Source organism: Anopheles coluzzii, chromosome 2 (genome assembly GCF_943734685.1).
Source record: "Anopheles coluzzii chromosome 2, AcolN3, whole genome shotgun sequence".
Lineage (NCBI taxonomy): Eukaryota > Metazoa > Arthropoda > Insecta > Diptera > Culicidae > Anopheles > Anopheles coluzzii.
In genome coordinates, this window is record NC_064670.1 from 5,091,303 (window position 1) to 5,113,745 (window position 22,443).

Here is a 22,443-nt window from a genome sequence, read left to right on the forward strand (position 1 = left end):
GAGCAGGTGAAAACGGCGGCACCACCAGGCACTGCACCAAAATACGACTGCAGCGTGGAAAATGTCTTCCCCCTTTTGCACCACCACACACACAACAGCAACAATAACAAAAACAACAGCCAGTGGGTATGATGTTTTAAAGAAAATCGATCGGATTACATAAATCAGACACGTCAAGCAGGCCGGGGGCTGGGTTGCTGCGGAAACTGTACTCCACATACACACACACACACTCGCGGGGCGGATTTCCAAAGGCTTTTCACAATGAGTATGACCGCGGTTTTATTACGAACGATTACGATTATTACGATTATTACGAACGAAACTTTTACCTTTTTGCCTTTGCGCTCCTCCTTTCCACGCTTGGTTGTTGTGATTTTCCACCGCTCGTTTTCACCGGGAAATTAACCGACTGAATCGCAGCAAGTCAATAGAAATCGATGCAAATCCACAACACAACACGCGCACACCCGCACGTTGTAAGGATTATTAACCTTCGCCACACACACGCTGGCGTGCCGCAAAACGCCTTCGCCAACACACGACCGCGGTTTTGCCGCAGTTTGGAGTTGTTTCTGAGGGCACCGACACCGTTTGGGGACACGAAGCACGGCGGACCACTGTTTTTCGCGCTCGCAACTACTGCTGCTGCTGCTGCTGCTACTGCGGCTGGTGCACAGAATCCTTTTGCTTCCCTTTTTTTGACAGCTCACCAACAACACAGACCAGCAACTCACCAATACCAAGCCAACAGGCGGCAGGAGGTTTCGATTTCGCCGCATTCACACACGTGTGTGTACGTATTTTGGGCACACCACAAAAACACCACCACTTGCCCCGCTGTAGAGAGCCGTGGCCACTTTTCGCTTTCTTGTGACGGCGGGAGTGTGAAAAGAAAAACACGCACACACACACACAGCTATGTGTAAAGCCTCATTTGAAGCGACGAAACGCGGATTTCACTCCCGTGTACGGGTGGTTTTCTTTTTATAGGATTTCATTTTCACACATTTTCGCACATCCGTTCACCAAACAGCCGCCAGATTGCTCTATCGGTCGAGGCATTTGCTGCTCCATCGAGCTTGCTTGGGGCTGAGAGGAAGCATCCCTCACGGCTTCAGCGAAAAGTAGGCTGCTGCGATACAAACACGATTACGACATCTCGATACTTACTAGAACAGCACCGCGGGGAAGTGGAAAACCGAGCAAACCCGAGTCACTTGGGGCAGCCCCGCTGCTTCGATTCCTGTGCACCGCGCACCTGAAGTTGCCAAAAAACACTGATGCGGGCGGTACGGCGATACCCCGGAAGAAGAAGCCGATGCTTCACTGCTTAAAATAAAATCACCCGGACTGAAAACTCAGCCAGAACACTGACTGCGGCACGCGATGATGGGCGAACGTGAGAGCCAGGCTGCGTGTTGCCAAGTAGACGGCACGAACCGATTTAACCTCTCGCGCTCGGCTGACCGACTGGAAAGGACAGTGTGGCAAACGCTCTGCGGGGGGGGGAGACTGGTGTACGGGATGGGCAGGAGGGGCAGCGAAGAGAAGACACAAATGTGCCAAAGCCACCCCGCGTGACGCACAGCCAAAACGCGTAACGCGAGAATCACCACCGCACGCAGGCAGCGGAATGGAACAGTGGCGGACGGACGGCCCACAGACACACACACACACATACACAAGTGGCGGCAAACACTATTTTCAATTTAGTAGGACACGAGCAACGCTTGACATTTTTTGCACCATTCTCCGGCTCTTTCGCTCATTTGCTTTTTATCTTGCTCTCTCTCTCTCCTTTTTCTTCTCAGTAACACACACTTACACACAAACGTAGCGTAGCACAGATTGCGTGTGATTTGGTAAGGGATTTCAAGCGGACGCCTGGTGTTTCATTGACGCAGGGTACGCTAACGCGCTGAACGGTTTATCAGCCGGCCGAAAATCGCCCTTTATCGGTCTTTTGCGTACCTCGGTGCACTGGCTGCTATCCGAGCAAGACTGCTTATCACGTCACGGAATAACGGTACCGATACCGATTACGCCCACCTCCTCGAACGAACGAAAAGAAGTTCCTACTTTTCACACTCCTGGTGCGGAATTTCAAGTGTGTGATGTCAGCTGTCACAACATTGCACACTAACTGCTTTGCCGCACACACACCCACAAACGGCCAACGGCAAAAAGGGACCAATGTTTGTGTGACTATGGTAACGCAATGCGCATACTCCGTTCGCGGCGCCCAAATAGTCTTTTTTGGGGCGGCCTTTTTGAGAAGCGTCAATTGAAATGGACGCTTGAAAGCCACTGGAAAACCGTTAATTGTGTTCTAGTTTTACTTTTTTTGTGTCATCTCATCTGTACATTTCATTCCACGGTCGTGTTAAAGTTACACACTCGCCCAGCATAATTAACACATGCTATGGAGCTCTTTAACTGCCGCCCCTGTTAAGCGGGTTTCAATTTGCACGTGCAGGGTGCTAAATCGATCGCCCGTCCGGAATGTGATAGCTTCGTGTGCAACCAAAAATGAACATCTTTTCCCCGATTGTCTTCCGTATAAATGTGTGACTTTTTTCTTTATTATGTTCTATGTTTTTTTTTCCTTGCTTAACTACACTATTCAAGGACACAGGTAATAACGTTTACAGCGGGGATAGCAGGTAGAATCTTTTGTTGGTTCGGAAGAAGCCTTCTGTCACGGTGTGTGCGCATCGTTTGGATTTCATCTTATCTTTACGGTGCTTTAGCACCATGATGGAATTACACGTAAGTTAAATGCTTGCAGCATAAATCATTCACACGCAGAGTGGCAATTCAGCGTTTCGCTTCCAGCAGCTCGCCTTCACTCTTGTCCTTTTGCTTTTGCAGCTTCTCCTTCGCTGGGGCTGGCTTTCGCCCGAAAAACATGTCCGCAAACAGACCGCAAAACACGAGCACGGCGCCAACCCACTGCCGGCCGGACAGTGCATTGCCGAAGAACAGCACCGAGAACAGGACGGTGAAGAATTTGCGCGTCGTAGTCACCACCGAACAGGCGAGCGCACCGAACGAGGACACCATCATGAAGATGAACAACTGGCCCAGCGCCCCGGTCAGTGCCAGCAGTGTCAGGTGCGTGAAAAGCTCCGGATGCCGGAGAGCGAACAGAACGAACGCTTTGCCTTCGCCGGTCACCAGCAGACCAACGGACACGATCATCGCGCTCCAGCCGTTCATCGCCAGCATCATGTGCTGGGCGGAGGGTGCACTGTGGGCCCGCATGCGCTCCTGAATCGCACCCGTCAGCCCGTCCATCGAAAGGCTCATGATCAGTAGCAGCTGGCCGATGGTTTCGTGCTCGAGTACGGCGCCGGTAGTCGCTTTGCTGTCCTTAAACATGAACAGTACCACGCCCACCACGATCAGCAGCACGAAGAGATACTTCTGCATCGGGTAGCTCTTCCGTCCAACCAGCACGCCAAGCAACATTACGGGAATCGGTTTTGCCGCCTTCGCCACCACCTGCATCGGGTAGGCGACCCAGCGCAGAGCCATGTTCGAGCTAATCATGGCCAGCAGGTACGTGAGGGCACTGCTAGCATAGTACGCCTTCGGTGTGCCGTCTTCCGGTTGGGGTGTGATCATGAGAAGTGCTGCAAGAAGGACAATTACATAAATTAAAGGTCTCTTCCCATCGTGCTTCCAACTGTATACGAACCTTTTGCGAAAACCCAATTGCACACACACTGGACGCCCACCAGGGCCAACATGTACGTAAACCGCTCGCCGCGCGATCCATCGTCCTGCAGCTCGTCACCGTACCGGCCGCGTGTAATCTTTTCCTGCAGTATCGCAAAGTAAAAGTAGCACACGAAGATGCCCACAGCAGAGATTACCAGCGTTTGCTTGTTGTTCGTCATCGTGCCTGCCGCGTACTGATCGTGTCAGAGAGCAGAGATAACGCGCAGAAGGGGTTGGAATTTTAGCTAATACTAAACACTATCAGATCCAATTACAATGCATGGCACGTCCCACATAGGATAGAGATGCTTCGCAAAAGGTACGAACCTTCGCTCAGCGCGAATTAGATCCCCGAAAGAACACGTAAACCTTTTTTATGCCGATTCAGCTGTTGACATTAGCTTCAACGTATACAAAACAAAACGTGCACTGACAGTCAGTGTGGCCAGATTATTTTGGCGGTTTTCGGTAGGCGCATCAAAATTTTACCGGTAGTTTTCGGTAGGAGTTTAAGATTTTTTCGGGAGTTTTCGGTAGATTTTGAAGTGTTGAACGGAGGAGGCGGGGGGACATTAGCTAGTCTGCCCTACGAAAGTTCAGTAGCACGAGAAAATACATCTTTTATCTATTTAAAGGAGATAGTTTAGATTTGGTGTATAGCAGTCACATGAGGCCTTTCTGAAGTGTCGATCTTAAAATTGTACTAAAGATTGTAAGTTGGTAAGGATCTGTCAAATCCCGTATAAAGTTTTACCATCGCGTCCTATATCATCACATCTCATGAAGTACAGACACGGCTCTTTGTTGCCTCTGTTCCCAAGCGCCACAGATTAAGCTTAAACGACTGGAAAATCGAATATCCATAGAAAAAAATGAAAGCTCCACAGCTTCGTTGGTTTGATCAATAGATGGCGTATTAAAACTCATCATTATATTGCTGCTATCCTTTTCTTGCAATGTGTTTCGACAAATTTAATCTTTTCATGACCTTTATAGCCTTCGAACTTTCCGAGCAAAAATCTCTATGAATGGTCGTGTGGTCAGATACGCGGGTATCAACACCAACGACCATTACTCAAATCTCACTTGCTTCAGTGCTGGTGGTTTCCGTTGGAGTTTAGTATTTAAACAATCGTATCGCCGTTCTAGTTCTAGCGATGCATAACTTCAATGCGAAACCGTACAACAGTACAGAGGAAATGAGAAAGCTCTCCTCCAAGCAATGAAGCTCAACTGGTTTGGGTATCCCACCAACAGAGAGCACCACCAGCTTTTTTGCTATTTTTAGAATGCATGAGTCGTTTGCCGTCTGCTAAACGAAGTCTTTCTATATTCCGTTTAGGTAGAGAACTTGAGTCGTTTAGAAGCCGTTTAGTGGTCGTTTAGTGGATTTGTGGCACTTGGGTTGTACTTCTGGTTCTGGTTGCTAGTGATTTTCACATGGAGTTTAATACATTAACAATTTGGGAAATGGTTAAATGACGTTTTGGTCAGTATTACAGAAAAATTTGTGAATTTCGGTAGAAAAAAAGAGAAATCGATAGTTTTAGGGGGCTCATCTGTGAGTCGGTATGCATATCAAAAATCGGTAGGAATACAGATAAATCGGCCTTTCTGGTCACTCTGACCGAGGCTCATTGTAGCGCTAGTGATGGGCTTTCGATTGCGGAACGCACAATCCGATCCACTTCACCCGTGGCTGCCAAACAGCTTGTGGTTATAAAATCCGTTAATTCAAGCAAGCAGTTTGCAGTTCAATTTTTTTGATTTGTTAGTAATCAAAACGAACGATTTCAGGACTATAAATCGAATAATATGTGATTATTACTTCGAAAAATATTTCAACAGAGACGTTTTATTACGGAATATGTATCTTCCTGCTCATTTATGCCCTTAAAAATGTTCAGAGTCAGAACTCAGCCGCAACAGACCTGTTAGGTGGATTAATGAAAAAAAAATTTTATGACATTTGACATGACCCACGCATAATTATATGTTTTGCCACTATTATTATTAAAGGCCGTATGCTAACCACCATCCTCAAGCAATCTCTCGCTAAACAATGCACTTTTCACATTTTCCAACCATTACCGTGCAGTTTCCTTACATCCCTCTAGCCGCTTATGCACATCACAACAGCTTCTGATAAGATCCAACGGCAGAAAAGCAAACGAACCATTCATGCGGCACTATCATCGCAACAATATCACTCTTCCACACCCGGTGGTAGCCCATTGTGCAAGCGGGGCATGCAAGCCTTCGAACACGCAAACCCCCTTCCCTGACCGCGGTCAGCCCTCAGCCAAGGGGCAGCGAACCGTTTCCGTTCCGGCGCAAAATTAAGTTATTATTGTTTTCCGATGCGCTCGGTTTAATGATGTGCGCATTGGGACATCACTGTCTGCATCCGGGATGTGAAGAAGGACTAACACAGCATATAGAAAAAAACCTCGAATACAATCGAACCCTGCACGCCCGCCCAGAGGGGTTGTGCGCAAACACGCAAGAAGGGTCGCGCGAGAGCGTAATGAAAAGCGTAAGCGACGAACCCGTGAGCATCGGGGGAAAAAGGATCTCCCTCGCGCCCGTCGGGTGTAGCGATAATTATCAGGCGATTAGTTGTTTATTCAGTTGTAAAAATTGTTTCCCTATCCACTGTCCTCCCCTTCTGCTTCACCGAGTATATCCCATGCGACCAGATTTTGATCGGAAACCACGCACCGTTTCCCGTGCGTATTGATTTTGATAGCTATCTCACTTGCGGCAAAGCACTCGAGTGTGCTTTTCCCCATTGTGTGTGGTTGGGAGGAATGCAAAAATAGGAAAAAACGTATGCTGCAAGCTGTGTGTGCGTGTAATGCACTCAAGCCCCCAAGGGACAGGGATGATGAAGCAAGAGTGAAGTGTTTATTATTTACTCTCTTCTTCATAAACCCCTCGGCGATGTTTTTTTTCCGCACGTTCTCTTCTCTTCAGGTGTTTCCTCCTTTTTATTTCGGGTCGAACTGATCGAACACATTTTCGGGGGCGAAACTGATCGTCACCCCACCCTCCACCATCGCAGTGGGGTTGTTTGTTGCGCTTCGTCGCATCGCCCATGGAAGGGAGGGGTGGATGGGTGAGTGATAGTATGATATATTATCATCATTCGGTTTGCAACGATGGCTACCACACCACCCACACTCACTCCCTTCGGGCAGGATCGGTTTGGTGTAATAAATGGTTCGACACATATGTTGCATGCAATCGATTTTCCCACGGAAACCCACCGAACCGACGTTCCGAGGTTGCTCAGTCGGTATGACGGAAACTGGTTGGATTTTCTGTACCTGAATCTGTTGAAAGAACTGTATTGATGGCCCTTGCTTACACTTTAATTGAATACGTGGCTGTATTTCAACGTATTTCGTTGCATTTTGTAAGATGAATAACTATAACAAGCATATTTGTCTTTTGTATATTATTTAGATTTTTCTATTCAATACAAAACTCCCACTCCGAGATTCCATCCATTTATTAGGATTTTATTTCCCCTTACAAAAACCTGAAACAAATCATGATAAACACGCACCTACCGGAACACATGCAAACACCTTCACCTTCGCTGGTGCTGCTGGTGGTAACTGTTTCCAGTCGTAAAACGCTTCATTACGGTGGCCCCTCTACCTCCCCCGGAAACTTTGACATCGATTATCGATACCTTGCCACTTGACCCTCGCCCTCGCGGAGGGAAATTAACACAACACACGATCCTACGCGAAACAATAGAACACATGTTCACGCACCGTATTCACCTGAAAATGGGGCCAAATCGAGCCTTACAGCCGAAAGAGGGAGTACCATTTGAATGTTTAATAACTAACCAACTCCTTCCGGTGGCAGTGGCAGTGAGGAGGGGATGTGTGGTCCTACTACTGATAACCCTTACACGTACCCCCCCGGGGCTAAAGGCCGCCATGGGTTGAATCCCGGAAATGGCGTTATGACTATCATTATGACAATCGGCCCGGTCTGTATTTATGGTGAAACAATGGAAAAATTACATTCATTTCGATTGTGTAAAAACGGTGCCCGAAAATGAATACACCAGATGGCATTTGAGGTTTGCAGGTTTGTGGAAGTGTGTTCTTGAAAAAAAAAAGTATGTAATATACCGATAATATGGAAAGGCCCTCATCATTTAAATAACTTTCCGCAGTTGTGAGAAGACTTGAAACGAAAAGGGGTAGCCAAACCAAACCTCTTATCTATCGGGCAGGTGGCTGGCGCACCCTTTGAAATGGCTCAATTCTCTTACGGGTAGGGTAAATGCATTCCCCATATGTGTGTGTGTGTGTGTGTGTGTGTGTGTGTGTGTGATGAACACCTTGCAAACGTGTTCATATGCAAACGACCGGAAATGGTCTCCAACGTGCAGGAAACGTAACATCCCCTTTGCAGTGTCATCCTTTTGATTCTGCTCCTTTGCACCATCGCGGTACCAACGCGTTACCATAGCAACGTGTATAGATTTCCCAGGAAAGCACGGTGCGTATGTGTGTGTGTGTGTGTGTGTGTGTGTGTGTGCGTGTCTTTCGTACAACATTCCTTCGTATACGCTCCGCCCAACAAGTACTCAATTGGGTGGTGGGGTGGTAAGGAGAAACAAACCTCCCGCTGGAAAAACCAATTTGCACCCGCAAGCGCACTTTAGAAGGACATTTTCAACCACCACTAGACCATTCCCCTTTGCAGGCAGAGGAAACAGGGGCGATGAATGTTGAATTGCTGAACGGAAGTGTCGCACACCGTTTTTGCCACCCGAAGCTCAGCAGCTGTGTTTGTCTACGTGTGCTGCACGGGTGTGATTTTCATAGGGGTGCGTAGGATGAGCTACAAATTGATGTAAAAAGAGCAGCACGACGTGGGCCACATTCTTTCGGGGAGGGGGGGAGGGAGAGAGGGAATTGTTGTGGGATGTAGCCCACAAAAATGTGCCCCCTGGGTGAAGTGGCCGGTGTGAAACCGCAAATATTTCACTAAGAAATGTTTGGATTTTGGAAAGGAGAGTATCTATGTTAAAGTAGGGAGAGTATATTAATAAATTATCATTAGAAGAAGAAGAATATAAGCTTCTATAAAACCGAACGAAGATTGATTCCATATTCTGGATCTTTCAATTGTAGTATAAATAAGCGTCAATGAATGTGTAACAGATAAAAGATATAGGAAAAGAGATGACAAGTGAACAAGAAAGCTAGAATCAAATCAATCGATGTGTATGTATAATGAATAACTCATGCACGAAATAAGTATCATCAATGATTACATGAACTGTAAAACTTTATGAATAATCAATAAAAATTACTAAATCAGTTAAATTAAGCATTTATAGCAATACAATAAATGAAGCTAATGAAATAGATGACAATGAAAGTTTAAACCTATTTTATGCTTAACTTACTGTCATAGAAATACATTATCATATCATTTTATTTTATTGAATTGAATTGAACATCAGTTAAGCACCTGTACCTACAAAAGCAACAAATTGATAAAAAAAAGAGATTTACGTTCCATTGCGGCAATGCATCTTGCCGCAGTACTCGCTCGCGTAAGGACCTCCAGTGCGCATGGAGCGATGCAGCGACAGCGCGTTCGCCATCAACCAACCAATCAGACGCAAACGGGCGTGGTTTAAGTGAGATTTCCCGAGCAACGCATCTGCAACGCTTTTCTCCCATTCCTACCACAGCAGTACGCAAGCACACACACTCTCTCACACACACACGCACACACATAGCGTGAATGCAAATACCCCTATTTGTTTTCTTTTCATCTTTTCATGGCCTGCCCTGTTTCGTTTTCCACCCTTCGACAAAGGTCCTAGCCATTGCCAAACCTGCCCGGGTATAAGCCGTGGTACGGTTAGTCCTTTGTCGACTCTCCTGGGGTTATCATCGGGCTTTTGGGCCACCGGGACGAACGGTTTTTCAAGCGCTGGAAGCTCACTTCCGGTACCGCGTGTAGGAGGCGTGTGGTTCCCTTTACACCTTCTACACCATTTACCCCATCGACAAGTGGCCGGCACGTGCTGTGACCGCGTGCAGCGTGTTTGTGCGAGTTAAGTGAAAGATCAGACCCAAAAGCAAAAGGAAGTGATTTGTATGCAAACAGGCGTCCATTGTTGCGCCAATTAGGCTCACTATTAGCGAGCAAACTAGCCAACTGTGTTTACCAAATGGCCACGTGGCCACGGTGGGAACTGTGGGTGTTGCTGGGTGTGGACAACACTGCGGCAAAGTGAGCGCCAGCCAAGAGGTGGTTGTAGTGTGTGTGAACAGCAGGAAAGTGTGTTTAATCGGATAATTTAACAGGCGTGTAAACGAGGCGCGTTAAGTGTCCCCCTGGGAAAGATTGTGTTATGATTAAAAGGGGAATCGGAAGCATAGGAAGGGTAATGCCACATTCCAGAATGTAAACGCGCAGCATATGTGTGTTAGAGCTTAAGCCAAAGAAACCAAAACGACGACGAATCTAGTCACGTCAATCTAGTCTTAGAATAAGCCCCACCATGTTCTCGATGGATACGTTCGACTTTGAGGCGGTGATGAGCCGCCATCTGTTCGAAGGGCCGTCGGTGCATCAGCACCAAAGTCAGCAGCCGTTGCACCATCTGCAGCAACACTCTTGCCAGCAGCAGCAACAGCAGCAGCAACAGCAGCAACACCTTCATCATCACCATCACCACCAGCAGCAGCATCATCTGGACAGTGATCAGCAGTTGAGCAGTCATCATCGGCATCAGCACGATTACCATTCGGACACACAGTCGCACGATCACCATCAGCAGCATCATCTGCATCAGGCGAACAACGTCGACTCGACCACATCCAACAGTTCGGACTTCTTCCTGGCCGACGATGAGAACACCACGGACAGTGAATCGTACTGTGGGTTCAACAGCGATCAGGAGAATAACGATTCCATGAAAGAGTAAGTGATGTTAGGTCCTTTAATTATGAGTTACTTCAAAATCAGTTTCTCGACATATTGGTAATAATATATTGCATTTTTTTTATGCTATCAAATATAAGGACATATTTGAAATTTTAAACAAACATCGCTCTACATCTTGAAAATAAGTAGTCAAGTTGTCGATATACGATGAAGTTTTCAGAGCATCAGATCTATTTCTAAATTATTGCATATTTAAAAAAAAACTTCCTTGTTCTTATTCTTATTTCTATCTGTAAAACTTCTTCTTCTTTTTGGCGTAAACGTCCCACGCGGGGACATGCCGGCCTATACAGGCTTTCGAGACTTAATTCATTACCACATAGCCGGAAAGTCAAACCTTGCTACGGGGGGACGGTCCATTCTGGGCTTGAACCCATGACGGACATGTTATTGAGTCGTTCGAATTGACGACTGTACCACGGGTCAGCTCCGCTATCTGTACAAACAACAACTATTATCGGTGTAGGCCAGTCTATGCCACTTTTTGGAAGTTTTGACCATCTGTGAATGATAGGACCCTATCCCGTCGGACCTAAGAATCAAGTTCATTTCAGAATCTAAGAGCAGCTTAATTAATTTAAAGTTCTAACCTATGGAGGTTACTTGTGTTTATATTAGGTCGAATTCTTCTTTCCAACATAAACCACTCCATACGCGCAAGCGAAGGAAAACTGATCCATCTTACAGGGTTTTCCGAGGCAATATCCAATGTCTACCACATTTTTCATTGCTCGCAAGTATTTGCATCACATAAATGTTTCAATTATTCCACATGATTTTCAACACTTCCCAAGCTGGATTGTACAGTTTTACAGTTCTTTGTGATGTGTTGAAAATCATGTGTAATAACTGAATCTTTATTATGAATCAATTATCTAGTTTAAATTTCCGTCTACATATTGACAACACTGTTAAGAAGGCATACAAGATGCTAGGTTTTATCTTTTGACAATTCCGTGAATGTAATGATGTATTATGTCTTAAGTCGTTGTTTACTAGTCTTGTGCACGTGAAGTATTGCTCAATTCTTTGTTTTCCGAATTGCACCTCGATGATTAACAGAATAGAGGCAATGCAACGGAAGTTTACAAGACTTACTTTAAAATGCGTTGCCTTCTACTTGGCCTACAGACGCTCGAACACCATTTCAAGGTTAGCCAATGTGTATTTGCAGCCAAAATATTAAAAAAAACGAAATAGACGTCCCATATTTACTAGAGAAGATCAATATCTACGCGCCATCGAGACCTCTTCGCTCTCGTAACTTACTTGTTGGCGAGAACAGGCGTACCTTATATGGATACAACGAACCGTTACTAGCTATGACCAGACAATTCAATACATGGTCCCATCACTTTGATTTTAATTTAACGACCAACGCATTTAAAGAAAACATTTTATAAATCTTCCATTTTGGCGACACTGGATCAAGGGAGATGTAAGGGGAATAATTTAGGATTTAGGTGTACGATGGGTTTTCAGTACTTAATTTGTTACAGTCTCAAGAGTGCAAGCCACATATGTTGATAGATAAATAAATAAATTACACCTTTTGACCATTTGCTGTTGAAAAACATCTTGGAGAAGGTGAATAATTATGTGCCCAATCGAAAATGACTTGAAAAACCCTGTACTAATCGAAAATGTACTCCAAAAAATTATAGCCGTAGCTCGATGAGTTTGCTACCAAAGGTCAAACAGACAAGTAGGTCGTACACTGCACGAACACGTCCTTTGTACTAGCTTTTTAAGCATGAAATCCAGTTCACAGTTAATTGAACTCAGTTAACTTTGGAAATGAACTGAAATATGAAACATGGATTAGCTTGAAACACATTTTTAATAGCCTCATCTCCATCTAAAGAATGAAAATTAATTGGTCTATTATTATCATTCTGTTTTAAGGTCCTTTAAGGTATCTCACCGTTAAATGTAGATTCCGTTATATCCTATATGATAAACGTACTTGCACATCGGTCTTCTTACATCGGTAGCGATCTGGTACATAAGTGAATGAGTACTAACACCTGACCAATATCTCCTTTTTTGGGGTATTCGGAAAAAAATCTAGGAAAAAGAAATGTCTAGAAGAAATCTAGGAAAAAGAAATCTAGAATGTTACAGAAACCTTAGCGTACATTTTTGTTAAAGTGAACTCGAAGAACATTATTTGCTCGTATAAAATACGTAAACATAGAAAATTCATCCTAGTCACGATTGATATCTACCATTACACATCCCAAAACGTTTAAAAAACCCATCAAATTACGCCTAACATTGCCTTCTTTCCTTACTCCCTTCCCGCAGCATGTACGGCAACCGTACGTCCAAGTACCGACGGCCCAAGTGTGCCTCGCAGCAGGCCCAACAGCGCCAGGCGGCGAACCTACGCGAACGGCGCCGCATGCAAAGCATCAACGAAGCCTTTGAAGGGCTGCGGACCCACATACCCACCCTGCCGTACGAGAAGCGGCTCAGCAAGGTGGACACCCTGAAGCTGGCCATCAGCTACATCTCCTTTCTCGGCGAGATGCTGCGCAAGGACAAGAACGGCAACGAGGCCGGATCGAACGGTATCAAGCGGGTGCCGGTAAAGGAACCGCCCAAGAAATTCATCGTCCGTGGTGAGTTCCATTTGCGAGGGAAACCCCCGCTCATTGCACTACATTTGATCATCCTCGCAAGCACACCGAGCAGCCTCCGCTAGCCAACTGCTAGCCAGCAGCAGAGGTTAGTCCAGAGGTTAGGGCTCCGGCTCCGGCGGCTGTGTTTTGGTAGAGCTCAAATGTTCCGTAGCGAATGGACCCTTTCCCCGTCGATCATCGGTGTGGCCGGACCACCGCTTGGGGGACCGTTCGTTTGGTTCGATTGCGTTCGTATTGAACGTGGCTGTACCACGGGAGGGAAGAGGGATCGCACTAATGTACCGGAAACCGTAACTGATGCAGTTATTGTGTCACGGTGTTTCTACACGGGGCCAGGCAACGGGGCTGCTAACATATGCGCCTTTACGGGAATGGTGTGACAGAGCATACAGTACGAAATGGTGAATGCATTTTTGCGTTTGCCCGTTATTCGGTTGCCGGTTGAAAATGGATGATACGACGCTGGCGGGTATAAAGGGGAGTAGTTTTTGCGCCTCATCTAGCAGCTGTAGTGGAAGAAGCAACAAAGGGTTTGATTGAACAGTGAACAGTGTGATCTGTAATGGTGTACGTGTACGGAAAAGGTAAAAGAAATGGATTGGAAAAGGTTTGCATATCGAAAATATGACATTATAGCTGGTACGAACCGAGCTTCTCCGGCAGGCCACGCGAAGGATTGGCCCTCAGCAAGAGTTGCAGGGTCGTAGCGGAGGAGAATCAAACAGCAATTGTGGACAGAGTCTTTGATTCTTTGCCTACTAACCAGTCCTTCCCGCTAGTTGCTTCTAATCCAAAGGTTGGGAAGCCTATGCAGGGGGTGTTTGGCTTGGAGATCCAGGGGCTCTATCCTATCTCGGTTGTTGGAATTAAACCTCTTAACTCCAAGAGCTTCTGCGTTTTTATAGAAAATATGGCCTACTTTTATACTAAATGTATCCTTACACGTTTACCCGAATATCCGTTCGGACTGGATAATTCGTGTTTCCAGAAATTTCTTATTTTGACGTGGAAAGATAAACAATGGTTACTAGGATCAGATTGGTGAAAAAAGAAATTTAGAATCGCGTGTGTAACAATAGCTATAAGGTATGTGCCAGTTTACTTGGGAATCGCCGGAATACACACAATTTATCTTATAAAATACAGTCGAGTTTGTATTTTAATTTGTAAAATGTTACCATATATTGCATATGTAACGAATTGCTCTAAAATGCCTTTAAATGTGCTTTAATGTTGCACCACCATACAAAACCGACAGCTCACAGCCTTGCAGCACAAAACATGGCGCCCGTACGCGAACGCAAAAGAAATGCCAGGCGTATCCCAATACGCACATACACACACAGCTCACAGACTATTAATGCTCGACAAATCCGCTCCACTTGATGGAACTTTTTGGACCACCTGCACGCTAAGCGGCAAATTCTCACGCCCATCCCCGCGTGCGTTGGTGGCGCCCGGCAAAAAGGACCATTGGTTGCGTGCCGAGTTGGTGCGCATTTGCGCAAACTCCTACCGCGGCGGCTCGCTTGCGGGGTTGGAGCTACACGCAAAACAACCACCATCATGTTTCTGCTTTCCATCAGCCCACTATGACGATGATGAAGAGGATGATGATGAGCATGAGATGATGGGCAAAGGAAAGCAAAGGCCCTCGCCGCCGTACGGTAAAGATCCCTGGGAAATGCGAGCACATGCCCGTGTTCTTCTCCGTGCGGCGGGCAATTTGTTATCTTGCATCCCGCGTAAAACTTGTGCTGTGTTCTGTAGCCCGAAAACAAAACAAAGGGAAGACACAGACATTTAAAAGGGAGCACTTAAAAGCTGGGGGATTTGTAAACAAACTGCAGCCCTGTCGGCTCACTGTCACTGTGTTGTTGAGAGTGTTTGGCTACCAAAAACAAGGAGGAGGCAAGGGAGGGAACACATAGTGTCCTTAAATGTGATCCACCCTCAACCCCGGAACGAATCGCACCATCGCGCACGCTTTCTGCAGAGAGGGTCCCATCCCTTTGGACGCTTTGGGAAGAGTCTTCCACAGTTCGCCGTGCGGGAATGGGTAGGAAAACATCGAAACAATACGCTAATGGTGGTTCTTTCTCTTCCCCCTTTTTTTCGCAGGTGGTAGCGGTCAGACACACTCCCTTTCCTGGCACCGGAAGGGCGATCGGAACGCAAACGGGCGCTACTTTGCACGCATTTGGCGCCCGGAGGATCCGCGCAGCAATCATCGCAATATCGCGGCCGGTCCGTCCGCGTACGCGACGAACGGAATCTGCTAGAGGTGGCCACCGTGTCCCCAGTCCAGTCGGAACGACATCTTCAAACGTATATGTGCAACCAAAAAAACAATCTAGTCTTTGACACACAGTCTCTCTCTCTGTCACTCTTTTCGGTGTTAATGTTACCGGAAATGGGATTGTAAATAAACGTATCCTTATTATATTATTTACCTTAAAAATTTCAAGCGATGTTTCGTTGTGAAAGTGAAAGAAACGTTGCAACAGTGTATCGAGTAAATTGCTGATGTAACTGATTAATATATAATCAAAAAGGCAAACAGAAACCCTTTCCTGTTCCATTCCAACGGCTCGCATCCCCGTTTCACACCGTTTCATTCGCACACACACACTTAAGGACCGGTAAATCCTTTACACGGCTGCGAACATCACATACCCGTCCGTCGGTCGTCAACTCCAGCGGCGTTACCGGCGTTACCCGAATCGATTTTAAAACAGTCAAATTTTAGCGCTTCATTAAAACGTTGTTCTTTTTCCATTCCCCCGATCGAACTGCCTCCGGATTCGCCGAACTGCCGCCAGACCTGGAAAAGGGTGGAAAGTTTGTTGTTTTAATGCACTCATCTTGCATGGCACGGGGGTTTTTGCTATGCTGTCTCCTAAATAATTTTGTTTGCTTTTGCGTGTGTGCAGGGATTTTTTTGCTTTCTTTCGGGGGTTTTGTTTGTTGCTGTTAATATTTTTCCCATTGCAAGACTCACCTAGTGTCGGTCCCTCCTGGCGGGTACACGAACGTACACGTCCGCTTGCACCTGAGTAAACAAAGCTCAAAGACTGAGTGATAGTTTTGTTTCGATCAAAGCAGGCGGCGGTGATTTGTTAGCGATAGATTTGTTGTGCTTTTGCTGCTTCCGGTTAATGTAGGCAGGCTGTGCAGACTAACGGAAAGGCACCATGTGATTGGATTCAAATTTCATTCCTGCCGTCATTAGGCTTACTTATTCTTAAAAGATGTTTTGGTTATTTAAAAATTCTGTATAAAAATCTGTTTTAATACTTTCTATAAGAGTTTTTCTATTTATATAAGTTTTTCATGTTCAAGAGTATATAAGTTTTTCTATTTAATACTTACAATTGAAAACCTCCAGCGAATTCAAATCATCTTCTCAACTCAATCCACCAATACGGGCAAACGAGCCGGTTTTTCTTTTCAATTACACTGAGCATCGGATTAACGCTGACACTTGATGAGGTTTAAAAATCAAAGCGCAAAACCGACCCGAAAAATCGCTTGCAAGCGGATTTTTTTTTCAAAGCGCTGACGGTTAAACAACACAGCAAAAAAAAGGACTAAAATTGCACAAAGATAACACGCATCACACCAAAAGGGGGTCGGTTGGGCTCGCATTTTAAAAAAAATAATCACGATGCAATAGATCTCTAAACAACGCACCAGCGCCGTGAGCCCTTGCAGCATAAGCGAGATGCGATGCGTTGGCAGATAAATGACGGGGTCGCTGAATGTAACCAAGAACCCCGGCAGGAGCCGTATCCTAGGGACTGTGTCGATCGTCATCGCGTCGTCCTTGTCGTCGACACGCTGGATCAACACAGTTGCACCACCGGAACCCGCCCCGGTTTCCCAGTTGCCCCGTGGAACTTAATTGCATTTGAATCGAAGGGTGCTAAAATCCTCTCGGGGCGTATTAACTGTGGCGGTCCTGTGGTGGTCTAAAAAATGGAAAAATAGGGTAACGGGATTTAAGGGACTGTGTGCGTTTGGGTGTGCCTTTGGAGTAGTGTAAATTTTAATAAAACCACCAATTGAGATTAATATCACCACTTCAGGGGAGGAAAGGTTGATCTGGTTTTTTTTTCCTTCTACCGTTGTGTGTTATTCAACCTTACAATCATAGAAGAGTTGGTAGAAGAGGTTTTGCCTCATCGCGATAAATTAAATCCATTGCTTTTGTTGTGACGTTTGATTATGTTCGTCTGCATTTTTTTTTATACTTTATCTTTTTTTTATAAACCTAAATCAAAATTTCAAACCAACACTGTGCGATTTGTACGGAGATAGTGAGCATACCGTGCCTATTAAACGGTCAGCTGTAATTCAAGTAACAACCACTGAGATCATTAGAAACTTTAGCGCATTAAAGTAAATATCGTTGCGCACGCAACGTGCATCACAATGTTGTCGAGTAATTTGTTTGTTGACAGACTTCCAACAAACCAATGCATTTGTAACGACCCATCATTGTTAGCTACGAGAGAGAGAGCAGGAGCGCGCGAGGTCGTCATAGCGACGAGCGAGAAATCTCATCAGGCGCCTCAGCTGACCAGAAGCTGTTCAGGCTAGGTCCGGCATCTTCAGTTACGGCTCAACTGTTATCTCCAGCGCATGCACGCAACGCGGTCATAGATTATCGCATCGCGCCGAATTTGCCAACCAAATTCATCATCATCAACACACTTCAAGATATGGCTACGGGCAAGTCTACCCGCGCGATCGAAATCCTACGCTACGATGCGCGCTACCGGGACCAATCGATGGAGGTACTGCGGAAATCATTCTTCCAGCAGGAAATAGTGTGTATCGGATCGGAGGTAAACCTTACCCCACAGGCACAGAAAGACCTGGAACAGCTGTGTCTCGATGTCGCCGACGGTGGTGTTTCGTTGATAGCGCGAGACACCGACACCGATACGATCGTTGGTGTTTCGTTCAATGTGCTGCAGGTTCGTTGATAGTTCTCCTCCAAAAAAAATGCGGAAGTAAAACGCAGCCGCTTTCCCATTCCTTTGCAGACCCCGAGCAGCCCGGAAGATGGCAACTACTTTGAGCAGTTCCGGGACACCAAGTGTACGACCGACAGCTCCCGTGCGCTGATGCAGTACATGATCACGATGGACGCGAAGGTGAACCTGTTCGAGCGGTTCCGTGTGGACTGTCTGCTGGAGATTATGTTTCTCGCCACCTTGCCGAGCTACGCCGGCCATGGCATTGCAACCCGGCTTGTCGAGGAATCGGTCCAGCTAGCGAAACAACTCAAGTGTGGGAAGGTAGTGCCAACGGGCGGCGATGAGCGGTCGGGTACGGTCGTCGCCAAGCAACCTCAGCTAGTGTCGGCCCTCTTTACATCCCGAATCTCGCAACGTGTCGGCGAAAAGGTTGGCTTTACGGTGATCAATCAGGTGCCACACGCGGAGTTTGTTTACCGGGGCCAAACGTTCAGCGATCGGGCCGGTCCCGAGCATCCATTTTCAACGCTCGTCGTGAAGCACATATGATGGGGGAGAGAAAGTAAGAGAAAGAGAGTGTGTGTGTGAGGAAAGTGAAAGTGCTAAGACGTGATGAGTGTGTTCAATATTTTAGCACTGTGTTGGCCAACTTGTGTGCCCCTATAGGGACTTATCTGTGTATGTGATTTCAGTATTGAAGCTGTTTGATTAAATTTGAAGTGGAAAAAAATCGTTAAATAAATTAAACCCTCCATGCTGTGAAACGTTGCCCTTCTACAACCAAACACGTGATTGGGAATGAGAAAGCAAAAAAAAGGACAGGGGTTTGTTTGAATGCATCGCGCACAGTTGTGTTGGGTGGGTCATCCTACCCACACAATCATAGTCGTTGATTAGCAATCTCTACGTCCGTCCTATCTCCATTCATGATCGTCAATTACATTCTATCGCATGTCAGTTCATTCTGTCGCATCGGCCGTGGCGGTGTGTCCTTCGTTGCTGTAACAGCTAAACTTGCTTACCGTTACGAGAACGCATCAAAATGACATCAGCAGTATCATCGAAAGATATCGAGATTTTGCGTTATGAAGATCGTTACCAACTGCAATCGCTGGCAGTATTGCGCCAATCGTTCTTCCTACACGAATCGGTGTGCATCGGATCGGAAGTGAACGTTACGCCACAAGCACAGGATGACCTTGAGCAGCTCTGTGCGGAAGTTCTAGCCGGTGGCGTAACGATGATCGCACGTCACACTCCTACGGACAAGATCCTGGGTGTTGCCTTCAATATACTGCAGGTTATTGCTACCCTTGTCTGCTTGTGTGCATTCTTTTGCATTTAGTAACGTTGTTGATGTTAATTTTTTCCAGACACCCAAGCATCAGGAAGGTGCCAGCTACTTTGAGCAGTTCCGGGACACCAAATGTACTACCGATAGTTCACGATCGGTACTCAACTACATGATCGCGATGGACGCGAAGGTGAACCTGTTCGAGCAGTACGGTGTGAGTTGCTTCATGGATATCATGTATCTTGCAACGCTTCCGACCTACTCCGGACATGGAATTGCAACGAGGCTTGTGGAACAATCCGTACAGCTTGCTCGGGATTTGAAGAATGGGACCATCGTGCTAGAATTGAACGACAAACCCCCGCCAGAACTCATTTCAGCCCTATTCTCGTCGAACATTTCGCAACGTGTCGGAGAGAAGGTGGGCTTTACATTCATTAAAGAAGTGCCTCACTCGAAGTTTATTTTTCGTGGTAAGTCGTTTGCCGATAGAATAGGACCCGAACATCGATCATCTCAAATAGCTGTGATAGTGATTTGATTCAGAATAGCTAAATGCAATCGGTATGAGATAAATAAATAAGTTTAACCATTCTTCCATGCGGATAAGTGAAGAAAAGGAGCAGCTTCTTGTGTTCTATTAGGCGCTAATTGAACGATAATCCATTCTCCAACCGCCTTTCAACCGCAATGGGTTGGTTTGAAATGTTTCCATTCAAAACCTGAAATGTTTCATGAAACTTTCACATTCCGCTTGTCAAAGCAGCACAGCTGTCACAAATTTGCAACGGGGTGGGGATTGTTTTCCTGCCGTTCCTTTTCGGGAATTTATTCGTAAACATTGCACGGTGCACTCGACGGTACGATCACGGTATGTAGGTCGTCTCTTTAACACATTTAATTTCCTCTAATATTCCGCTTTTTGTGCTGCGTTTCGTTTCCATCGCACAGAACGTACGCAACACGCCGCGAGCATGCGCTGATGTTCCTGTGGCAACCTGTTTGGACCGTGGACGAGTTTGCAACAAGAAACCATCACCCAAAGCGCCATGGATTGTAGAGTGTAGAAAGCTGTAGTGTATCACGAATCTAGAAGAAGCGCTCGCGACAGCAAGCACCCATCCACACAACAATCCGTTCCGTTCGGAAACAATCACAGCACAGCATCGAACTGCCAGCCTCTCTTACCCAAACACTTGCCCCCCACAAAAACAATGCTACCTCCAGCAACAACCGAGCCGAAGATGATATTCCGCGTGTTTAGCTTTTTCTACTTCCTTTCCCGTCCACTGCTCAAGTGGTTCCTGCACCGGTTCACCAATCTGTGCGAGCTGCAGCGCATCTGCTACGGTTGCCCGCCGGGCGCAACGCGCACGAAAAAGGTCCAAATGTCGCTGGAGCTGTCCCGCCGGCTGCCGATCAAGAAGCTGCTCCACATCCTGAACGAGCTGGTCGCCAACGATGTGGAGGACACGTTTCTGCGGCGCGAAATCCAAACGCGCGCCGTCGGGACGGTGCTGCAGGTGAAGAAGATCAACCCGAAGGTGCACATCGACTTTCCGCGCTCGTTCGGCACGTGCGCGGAGCGGATATGGGGCTACAAGCGGCTGTACTTTATGGTGGAGAAACTGCGCGCCACCCAGTACGACAGCGAGGAGCCGGAGCACGAGGCCAAGCTGATGATGCTGTGGAAGCTGCTGGTGGGCGATGAGATGCAGCTAACCGGCCGCATCACCGACCAGTGGCAGCACATTGGCTTTCAGGTGGGTACTTACCGTGTGCGGGAGCGAAGCTGAACTCTCCAATTAAATGGCCTTCGATTTTAGGGAGACGATCCTTCGACCGACTTTCGTGGCATGGGTGTGCTCGGACTGGACAATCTACTCTTTCTCGCACAGAACTACAACGGCACCGCCCGCCACCTGCTGTCCCACTCGCACCATCCAAAGCACGGGTACTTTTTCGCGATCGTCGGTATCAATCTTACCTCGATGGCGTACCACCTGCTAAAGGCCGGTTCTGCCCGCACACACTTTTACAACCATCCGCAGCAGCACCTGACGGTGGACACGTTCCACCAGTTCTACTGCTATCTGTTCTACGAGTTCGACCGGTACTGGGTCGAGTGTAAGCCAAAGAACATTATGGACTTTAACCACATCCAGCGACGGTTCGAGGAGAACATTGTGAAGCTGCTTGCCAACGATGGGTGCTACTTTAAGATGAACCTTTCGGTAGAGGACGTTTAACGTCGTCTCCTCCTTGTCTCTATACACAATCACACACTAACACAAACACACACATACCCATTTTCCCGTATTCCGCTTCCGCGCAATTGAAATGCCTCTTTACCTTTTCCCCCGGAGTTACCCTTTGGTCACCCGGTATCACAGTGCTATTATTAGTGTAACTTTTTTCCGGGGTCCTCTTACACGGTTTGTTGTGTGGTAGTATTAGTTTTGTTTTTTTTTCGGTTTTTCCTCAATTGTGATACACAAGTGTTTGCGCACAACACACACACACAATATAGACACCCATGCATACGGACACGCAAACGCTAACCAGCTGACGACAAAGTAGGCGAAGAAGAAGAAATTGGTAAAGAATTGTGGAGTAATGAGAAGAAACACATACAGACACACACACATACACCGCAAGTGCAATCTAGTGAGAGAATAAAGTAAAGCTTTTTTAGAATTAATTAATATAACAAAAATACTGCTCCTAAAACGGCATAAAGAAAGAAACGATACAATTAATAAGAACTCCACAACACACGCACCTGTAATTAGGA

The 22,443-nt window shown here is 46.4% G+C and overlaps 6 protein-coding genes across 6 annotated transcripts in view; 5 read left to right on the forward strand and 1 right to left on the reverse strand.

Moving 5' to 3' along the window:
• The window catches only part of LOC120950462 (60S ribosomal protein L17), a 195,683-nt gene that overhangs the window by 122,512 nt on the left and 50,728 nt on the right, over window positions 1-22,443 (forward strand). The window lies entirely within an intron of this gene.
• LOC120947505 (solute carrier family 35 member B1 homolog) lies at window positions 2,564-4,144 on the reverse strand. Its single transcript, XM_040362882.2, has 2 exons — window positions 3,704-4,144; window positions 2,564-3,638 (listed from the first exon to the last, which is right to left on the reverse strand). Exons 1-2 carry the CDS (start codon window positions 3,903-3,905, stop codon window positions 2,821-2,823), a joined length of 1,020 nt encoding a protein of 339 aa, XP_040218816.2. The 5' UTR covers window positions 3,906-4,144; the 3' UTR covers window positions 2,564-2,820.
• LOC120953133 (pancreas transcription factor 1 subunit alpha) lies at window positions 9,512-15,822 on the forward strand. The gene is made up of 3 exons (XM_040372839.2): window positions 9,512-10,701; window positions 13,033-13,349; window positions 15,492-15,822. Exons 1-3 carry the CDS (start codon window positions 10,280-10,282, stop codon window positions 15,650-15,652), a joined length of 900 nt encoding a protein of 299 aa, XP_040228773.1. The 5' UTR covers window positions 9,512-10,279; the 3' UTR covers window positions 15,653-15,822.
• Window positions 17,991-19,119, forward strand: LOC120953135 (uncharacterized). The gene is made up of 2 exons (XM_040372840.2): window positions 17,991-18,352; window positions 18,422-19,119. The coding sequence occupies exons 1-2, from the start codon at window positions 18,095-18,097 to the stop codon at window positions 18,902-18,904; spliced, it is 741 nt and encodes a 246-aa protein (XP_040228774.2). The 5' UTR covers window positions 17,991-18,094; the 3' UTR covers window positions 18,905-19,119.
• LOC125906758 (uncharacterized) lies at window positions 19,222-20,271 on the forward strand. The gene is made up of 2 exons (XM_049607176.1): window positions 19,222-19,655; window positions 19,729-20,271. Exons 1-2 carry the CDS (start codon window positions 19,398-19,400, stop codon window positions 20,188-20,190), a joined length of 720 nt encoding a protein of 239 aa, XP_049463133.1. The 5' UTR covers window positions 19,222-19,397; the 3' UTR covers window positions 20,191-20,271.
• LOC120953132 (ELMO domain-containing protein 2) lies at window positions 20,399-22,350 on the forward strand. The gene is made up of 3 exons (XM_040372838.2): window positions 20,399-20,520; window positions 20,601-21,412; window positions 21,476-22,350. Exons 2-3 carry the CDS (start codon window positions 20,864-20,866, stop codon window positions 21,896-21,898), a joined length of 972 nt encoding a protein of 323 aa, XP_040228772.1. The 5' UTR covers window positions 20,399-20,520; window positions 20,601-20,863; the 3' UTR covers window positions 21,899-22,350.